The sequence below is a fragment of the Mandrillus leucophaeus genome, unplaced genomic scaffold, assembly GCF_000951045.1.
Source record: "Mandrillus leucophaeus isolate KB7577 unplaced genomic scaffold, Mleu.le_1.0 Scaffold728, whole genome shotgun sequence".
Classification (NCBI taxonomy): Eukaryota; Metazoa; Chordata; class Mammalia; order Primates; family Cercopithecidae; genus Mandrillus; species Mandrillus leucophaeus.
The window spans coordinates 252101-261379 of NW_012107897.1; the positions used below are offsets into that span (position 1 = coordinate 252101).

At 39.2% G+C, this 9279-nt stretch overlaps 1 protein-coding gene across 1 annotated transcript in view; it reads left to right on the plus strand.

Annotated features, from left to right (window-relative positions):
• Positions 1-483: 483 nt before the first annotated feature.
• GALNT2 (polypeptide N-acetylgalactosaminyltransferase 2) overlaps positions 484-9279 on the plus strand; it is a 106818-nt gene continuing 98022 nt past the window's right edge. Inside the window, exon 1 of the mRNA XM_011965479.1 lies at positions 484-631. Within this exon, the coding sequence (XP_011820869.1) occupies positions 484-631 (148 nt within the window). The remainder of the gene's footprint in view (positions 632-9279) is intronic.

Sequence of the window (9279 nt, forward strand, 5' to 3'; positions counted from 1 at the left end):
CCCTAGAAAAAGCTTGGTGGCCCTACCGCCTGCTCTTGTGTTAGTCAATGGAATTAAATCATTTAACACTCTCTGAGGAGAGCTCAAAGGAGCCCTTAGGGAGAATCTGGTCCTAAGATGTCCATAAACCACCTAACATGTCTGGAGAGCTACCTTCATTTTAATGGTTTTAATTTAACCACTCTAGAATTATTTCATTTAATCCACTTCCCCTATCTCGCTTCTCCACCCTCACAAATCCCCAAAGCCCTGGGAGTTTGTGGAGTATTTCCTTCCCACAGATATGCAATACAAATATAAAATGGAGAGAGAAATGCAAACCCTTGGGAAAGGTCATGCCCATACTTTTCTCCACTTACATCTTGACTCCCTAACAATTTCTGGGGTGTGGAGTCTTTAAGATGGGCCCTCCCTCCTACTCATCAGTGCATCCCCAGGGCCAAGTGTTACTCTCCAAAGACTCAGTGTGTATTGAACTGATGAATGAAGGTGTGCTTGAAGAACCAGGCAACTCATTCAGTGTCTTTGTTCCCCCAGGAGGACTGGAATGAAATTGACCCCATTAAAAAGAAAGACCTTCATCACAGCAATGGAGAAGAGAAAGCACAAAGCATGGAGACCCTCCCTCCAGGTACTGCCAGGGGCCAGGAAGCCATCTGGCTTTGAGCACGTTGTTGGGAGTGGACTGAGCGTGGCTCTTGAAGCAGATGGTCTGTGGGGAGAGGCTGGATTCCATAGGTCAGCAGGAGGCACCGCCCTAGAGCACTGCTTTGCCGACTTCCATTGGACCCATTAGTGGGTGGTCAAGTTAAAACTTTAATGGGAGGTGACCAAAATGTGTTGAAAGAGAAAATAAAAATAGAATGAAGTAGAAAGTATATTTTAGTATGTATTAGTTCATGAAATATTTTTAATAGACTTTATTTTTTAGGGCAGTTTTAGCTTCAGAACAAAACTGAAGGGAAGGTACAGAGAATTCCTGTATACCTCCTGCACCCCCACCCCCAACACACATACAACCTCCTCCATTGTCAGTATCCCCCAACAGAGTGGTACGTTTGTTACAATCCATGAACCTGCATTGACACATTATCATCACCCAAAGTCTGTGGTTGACATTAGGGTTCACTCTCGGCGTTACACATTCTGTGGGTTTGGACAAATGCACAATGGCATTTACCCACCATTGTAGTATCATACAGAGTCATTTCACTGCCTTAAGAGTCCTCCATGGTCTACCTGTTCATCCTTTCCTTCCCGCCCCAGCCCCTGGCAACCAGCGATCCTTTTGTTGCCTGTGAAGCTTTGCTTTTCTAGGATGTCATGCAGTTGGAATCATAGGGTATGTCAGCTTTTCAGATTGACTTCTTTCACTGAGTAATATATATTTAAGTAATATACATGTATTTTAATATATTAATATATTAATATTTAATATACATTTAAGGTTCCTCCATGTCTTTTCATGGCTGGATAGCTCATTTCTTAATGAATTAATAATATTCCATTGTCTGGGTGTGTTAGTTTGTTTATTCACCTAGTGAAAGGCATCTTGGTTCCTTCCAGGTTTTGGCAATTATGATTAAAGCTACTATAAGTATCTATGTACCCGTTTTCAAGTAGACATAAGTTTTCAGCTCATTTGGGTAAATACCAAAGGGTATGATTGCTGGATCGTATGGTAAGAGTATGCTGAGTTTTGTAAGAAACCGCTGAGTTGTTTTCCACAGTAGCTGTTGCATTTTCCATTCCCACCACAGTGGGTGAGGGTTCCTGTTGCTCTGCAGCCTCACCAGCATTTGGTGGTGCCAGTATTCTGGACTTAGGCCACGCTAATAAGTGTGGAGTAGTATTTCACTTTTGTTTTTATTTTCAATTCTCTAATGACATATGATGTTGAGCATCTTTTCATATGCTTATTTACCATCCGTATATTTTCTTTTCTGAGGTGTTCAGGCCTTTTGCACATTTTTAATCCAGTGGTTCATTTTCTTATTATTGAGTTTTAAGAGTATATATTTAGGATAATCGTCCTTTATCAGATATGGATTTTGTCAATGTTTCTCCTAGTCTGTGGCCTATCTTCTCATAGTCTCAAGACGCTATCTCACTCTGTCGCCCAGGCTGGAGTGCAGTGGTGCAATCTCGGCTCATTGCAACCTCTGCCTCCCAGGTTCAAGTGATTCTCCTGTTTCAGCCTCCCAGTAGCTGGGATTACAGGCATGCACCACCACGCCCAGCTAATTTGTGCGTTTTTAGTAGAGATGAGATTTTGCCATGTTGTCCAGGCTGGTCTCAAACTCCTGACCTCAGGTGATCTGCCCGCCTCGGCCTCTCAAAGTGCTGGAATTACAGGCGTGAGCCACCACGCCTGGCCTACTTTGGTGTTTTACATTTAGGTCTGTGATTCATTTTGAGTTAATTTTGTGAAAGGTGTAAGAGCTGTGTCTAAGTTCTTTTTTTTTTGCATGTGAATGTGCAGGTCTTCCAGAAACATTTGCTGAAGAGACTCTCTTCTCTCCGCTTTATTGCCTTTGCTCCTTTGTCAGAGATTAGTGGGCAATATTCATATGGTTCTATATTGGGGCTCTTTATTTGCTTCCATTGATCTATTTGTCTGTTATTTTGCCACTACCACACTGTCTTGATTACCATGACTCCATGTAAAGTCTTGAAGCCGAGTAGTGTTAGTCACCTTTGTTTTCTTTCAAGGTAGTTTTGGCTATTCCAGATCTTTTGCTGTTCCATATAAATTTATACATTTTATAATCAGTTTGTTAAGATCCACAAAACAACTTGCTGGGATTTTGGCACAAATTGCATTGAATCTATAGATCAAGTTGAGATTAACTGACATTTTGACAATATTGTCTTACTCCCCATGAATGTCAAATATTTTTTCATTTAATTCTTCTGATACCTTTTATCTGAGTTTTGTAGTTTTCCTCATATAGAATTTATACATATATTGTCAGATCTGTACCTAAGTTTTTCATTTTGGGAGTTTCTAATGTAAATGGTCTTGTGATTTTCACTTCACATTCCACTCGTTTGTTGCTGGTATATAGGAAAGCAGTTGACTTTTGTATATTGACCTCACATCTTATAACCTTGCTGTAATTGTTTATTAGTCCCAGGAAAATTTTGTTCATTGTTTCAGGTTTTCTGCATAGACAATCATGTGATCTATGAACAAAGAGAGTTTTATTTATTTTCTGCCAATCTTTATACTTTTTTTTTTTTTGGTCTTATTTCATTAGCTAGGACTTCCAGTACAATGTTGAAGAAGAGTGATGAGGAGTCATCTTTGCCTTGTTCCTGATTTTAATGGGAAAGTTTCCAGTTTTTCACCATTCAGTATGATGTTCGCTGCAGGATTTTTGTAGATATTCTTTATCAAGTTGAGGAAGTTTTCATATATTCCTAGTTTGAGAATTTGTAACATGAATGGGTGTTGGATTTTTTCAAGTGCTTTTTTTTGCAGCTATTGATATGATCATGTGACTTTTCTTCCTTAGCCAGTGGATATGATGGATTACGTTAATGGGTTTTCATTTGTTGAGCCAGTCTTGCATAACTGGCATAAATCCTACTTGATCATGGTGTGTAATTCTTTTTATATATTGCTGAATTTGATTTGCTTTATTTTGTTGAGCATTCCTACATATGGTTGTATGAGAGCTACTAATCAGTACCCTTCATTTCTTTCTTCTTCTTTTTTTGTTTTTTTTTTAGAGACAGGGTTTCACCATGTTGGCCAGGCTGGTCTTGAACTCCTGACCCCAGGTGATCTGCCTGCCTCAGGTCCTCCCAAAGTGCTGGGATTACAGGCGTGAGCCACCACACCCAGCCATACCTTTCTTTTCTTAAATGTCTTTGTCTGGTTTTTGGTATTAGCGTAATGCTGGCCTCATAGAATGAGTTAGGAAGTATTTCTTCTGCTTCTCTCTTCTGGAAGAGATTGTAGAGAATTGGTATAATTTCTTTCTTTAAATATTGGTCAGAATTCATCAGTGAACACACCTGAGCCTGGTGCTTTCTCTTTGGGAAGGTTATTAATTATTGATTCAATTTCTTTAATAGATACGACCTATTCAAATTGTGTATTCTCATGTGAATTTTGGCAGAATGTGTCTTTGGAGGGAAATGGTCCAGTTCATCCAGCTTATTGAATTTATGGGCATAGAGTTGTTCATACTATTCCTTATTGTCCTTTTCGTATCCATGGGTTCTATAGTGATATCCCCACCTTCACTTCTGTTATTGGTAAAGTGTGCCTTTTTTCTTTTTCACTTAGCCTGCTTAAAAGTTCATTGATTTTATTGATATTTTGAGAGAACCAGCTTTTGGTTTTATTGGGGTTTTTTTCCTATTGATTTTCTGTTTTCAATTGTATTGGTTTCTGTAATAATTTTTTTATTATGTCTTCTACTTAACTTTGGATTTAACTTTCTCCTTTTTCTAGTTTTTAAAAGTAGAATCTTAGATGATTGCTTTTAGATCTTATTTTCTAATATATGCATTCAATACTATAAATATCCTTGCAAGCACTGCTTTTGCTGTTATCTCACAAATTTTGGTAGGTTCTATTTTCATTTTTAGCTTGGAAATTAAAAAAAAAAATTTCTTGAGATTTCTTCTTTGACCCCTGTGTCATTTAGAAGGGCGTTGTTTAGTCTCCACATACTCTGGGATTTCCCAGCTAGCTGTCTTTCTGTTATTGAATCTAGTTTAATTGTATTGTGTTCTGAGAGCACACAGTCTGATTTCTGTTCTTTTCAATTTGTTAAGGTATGCTTTATGGCCCAGAATGTGGTCTCTTTTGGTGAATGTTCCACATGAGTTTGAGAAGAATGTGTGTTCTGCTATTTTTGACTGAATTAGTCTATAGATGTCAATTATATCTAGTTGATTGATGGTGTTGTTGAGTTCAACTCTGTCTTACTGAGCTTCCTCTTGCAGGATCTGCCCATTTTTGACAGAGGACTATTGAGGGCTCAAACTATAACAGTGAGTTCATTTATTTCTCCTTGCAGTTCTATCAGTTTTTGCCTCATGTATTTTTATGCTCTTTTTAGGCACATACACATTAAGGATTGTTGTATCTTTTTGGAAAATAAACTTTAAAAAAATAATTGTGTAATGCTTTCTTGATCCCTTAAAAATGCCCATGATCTAAAGTGTACGTTGTCAGAAATTAATATAGCTATTCTTACTTTCTTTTGATTAGTGTTAGCATGATAGATCTAACCTTTCTTGGTAAAGGCCATTCTTTAACATTTTACTTTTGATCTATATGTGTTATTTTATTTGCAGTGGATTTGTTGTAGACAACATATAATTGGGACTTATTTTTTGTTTCTCACTGACAATCTTGGTATTTTCTTTGGTGTATTTAGACCATTGATGTATAAAGTGATTGTTGATGTATTTAAATTCATATCTACTATATTTGTTATTGTTTTTTATTTGTTGCCCTTATTCTATGTTTGTACTTTTGCCTTTCACACTTTTTCTGCCTTTTGTCATTTTAATTAAGCTTTCTGTATAATTCCATTTTCTCTCCCTTCTCAGCGTATCTATTGTATGTCTTTAAAAAAAAATTAGTTTGTCTTCTTTCAGATAACACTATACTGTTTCACAGGTAGTGCAAGTATCTTATAATAGCAAAGTATTCTTGATTCCTCCCTCCCATCCCTTATATCATTGCTGTAATTCATTTTACTTACACATAAGCCTAGGTATATAATATATAAAAGAATACATGATAGAATATATTGTTGCTATTATTATTTCAAACAACCCATTATATGTTCAATTAAGAATAAGAAAAATAGGCGACGAGCAGTGGCTCATGCCTGTAACCCCAGCACTTTGGGAGGCCGAGGCAGGCGGATCACCTGAGGTCAGGAGTTCAAGACCAGCCTGGCCAACATGGTGAAACCCCGTCTCTACAAAAAATACAAAAATTAGCCAAGCGTGGTGGTGCATGCCTGTAATTCCAGCTACCTGGGAGGCTGAGGCAGGAGAATCGCTGGAACCTGGGAGGCCGAGGCTGCAGTGAGCCGAGATTGTACCACTGCTTTGCAGCCTAGGTGACAGAGCAAGACTCCAAATCAAAAAAAAAAAAAAAAAAAAAAGGAAAAGTTTTTATTTTACCTTCACTTATTCCTTCTTTGATGCATCCTTTCTTCATGTAGATCCAGGTTTCTGATCTATGTTATTTTCCTATGTTTAAAGAGCTGCTTTTAACATTTTTTGCAAGGCAGGTCTACTGACAACAAATTCCCTCAACTTGTGTTTGAGGAAGTTTCGATCCCGCCTTCATTTTTGAAGATCAATCTTAAATGGTACAGAATTCTAGGTGGTGATTTTTTTTTTTTTTTCTCTCTGAGCCCTTTAAATATTTCCCTCTCCTCTCTTCTTTCCTGCATGGTTTCTGAGAAGACATTAGTTGTAATCCTTCTCTTTGCTCCTCTATTGATAGGTAAGGTGTTTCTTTCAATATTTTTTTCTTTATCTTTGATTTTCTGCAATTTGAGTATGATATGCCTCAGTGTAGTTTTTGGAGCCTTTATACATTCTTTGTGTTCTCTAAGTTTCCTTAATTTGCGTTTTGGTGTTCAACATTAATCCGGGGAAATTCTCAGTCATTATTGCTTCCAGTATTTCTCCTATTCCTTTCTGTCTGTCTTCTCCTTCTGGTATTCCCATCACACATCTTTACACCACTGTAATTGCTCCACAGTTCTTGGATATTATTTCAATTTTTTTCATCTTTTTTGTCTTTGCATTTGAGTTTTAGAAGTTTCTAATGTCATATCTTCAAGTTGAGAGATTTTTTTCATCAGCATGTCCTATCTGCTAATGAGCCCGTTAAAGACATTCCTTTCTCTACATTGTTTTTTATCTCTAGCATTTCCTTTTGATTCTTTCTCATAATTTCCATTTCTCTGCTTACCTTATCTGTCTGTTCTTATGTGTTATCTCCTTTTTCCATTAGAGTCCCTAGCATATTAATCATAGTTGTTTTAAATTCCTGATCTGATCATTCCAACATTGTTCTGTATCTGAGTCTGGTTCTGATACTTGCTCTGTCTCTTTAAACTCTGTGTGTGTGTGTGTGTGTGTGTGTGTGTGTGTGTGTGTGTGTGTGTGTGTGTGTTTAACCTCTTAGTGTGCCTTGTAATTTTATGTTGAAAACTGGATGTGATGGACTGGGTGCACGGGACCCTGGTAAATAGGCCTTTAGTTGTGCCATGTTAAGCTGTAGTGGGAGGGGAAGCTTACTATAGTCCTATGATTTGGTCTCATTCTTTTCGGGAGCCTTTGTGCCTGGGCTGTGAACCTCACATTTGCTTTTCAGCTTCCCCTTCTCCACATCCTTAGGTGATACTAAAGTCTAGCAGGGGCTGATTATTTCCTGTCCCTCAGATTGGACAGGCTCTGATAAATGCCAGCAGTTTAGTCCCTGTTTAGATAGTTTCTCCCGAGGGCAGGCCTTATTAATAAGAACACAGCGCCCTGGCGTTTCAAAATGGTTATTTTCCCCTCTCCCTGTTGTAAGCATGAGGGGATATTTCTCCAGTGTTCACTGTGAGGATCTGGTAGAGCTCCAGGAGGTAAAACTCACACAAATATAGCCGCCCACCCCTCCTCCACCCCCATGACTGGGTCCCCCTGGAGTTTTTAGTCTCTTAGGCTTGTCCACAGTGAGCCTCCAGGAATTTTCCGCTCCAGTTTAGGTTGTCCTACCCCCGTAGTGGATCTTCAGGGGTTTCTACTTACAGGCTTCCGCTCCAGTGAGTTGTGATTCCCTGTATTCACCTGTCCCATTTTGCGGGGCTGTGGCTTGTGACATTTCTGCAACAGATCCAAGACAGATCTCTAAGAAGGGCTGATTTTTCATTTTATTCAGCTGCTTTTTACTGTTAGGACAGTAACGACTTTCAGGCTCCTTACATGCCTATCGGGAACTGGAGGTCCGTTTATGAAGTGTTTGCTTTGGTGGTGAGAGTGGTGGTGAGAGTGATTGCACGTTCTTGACTGTGGTGGGACAAGCCTCACCCCAGGGAGTCCAAGCCCCTCCTTCGTCTGTGCCCTCCCCTGCATTGTCCCAGCTACACCAGATGCAGGTATGTCAGTGTCTCCTCCAAGAACTCTGACTGGGCGCCTGCATGCAGTCAGTTTGTGTGTTAAGTCGGCCTCCCTGTCATCTTTCCAGCTCCTGGATGAGTCATGGAGCCCTGAGCCATAGTTCTTTCATATGTAAAGTAAACATTGCCCACACAATGGGGAGTATCTGAATAGAATGGTTAACTAATATTCCTTTATTATAATAATAGGAAGCCAGGATATACACATCTGTTGTGTGGATTAATGAGAGACTTCCCATGAATTATCTTCTATTAAAAACATACAGGTGTTCTGATGGTTTTCAGGCAAATAGAGAGAGGGAGGGAAAAGCCATCTTCAGGTCATAGGCTGGATTTGACCATTAAGAGTCACACCTTATTTAAAATCTTTTGAGTGCTCACATTGACTCTGCCTTTCATATCCTTAACTGTTGCATACGGTTGGTTTTCTTATCTTCAAAGAGATTGGAATGTACTGATTTGCCTGTCTTTTGAGTTATTAGTAGTAATTTTTGATAAATGCACAATGTCTTTTTATTTTGCCAAAGGGCTTTCTTTCCTTTTTATGTTGAAACCGTTTTTCTTACTAAACCAGCATGCACGTAATTTTGTTTTGTTAGAAATTTTTTTGTGATTGAAAAATAATTTTCCTTAAGCATGAGGAACACAGCTAAAGTTTTATGGTTTGCAACAATCCACTGGCCATGGCACTTTCCAGTGTGTCAGTGGGTTGTTCAGGAAGCTCAGTGGCTTCCTGTGTTCTCTGTGTTGGGCATGTAGCAGTTGTAGACAGATGGGCGGGAAGACATGACACCAAGCTGAATGCTTTTATGGCCACAGAATCCACTGACAGATGAAGGAGCCAGATCTAATAGGGCAGAGCAGTGATGTTCCAGACCAACAGCCTCCAGTTTTCTGACCGCGCACGCTCTATGAGCAAACATATATTTAGACCACCCCCAACACACATATGTATTGAAATGCTCACTTAGGAATTACATGCATATTGACATACGGATCTATTGATACATTCTAAATGAAATGGGATAGTTCCCTTGACACCTTCACAGGACTCAGCCCACAGCCCTCAGCCCCTCATGGGAGGGGTAGCACACAGGTGAATGGGTGCAGGGACTGAGATGAG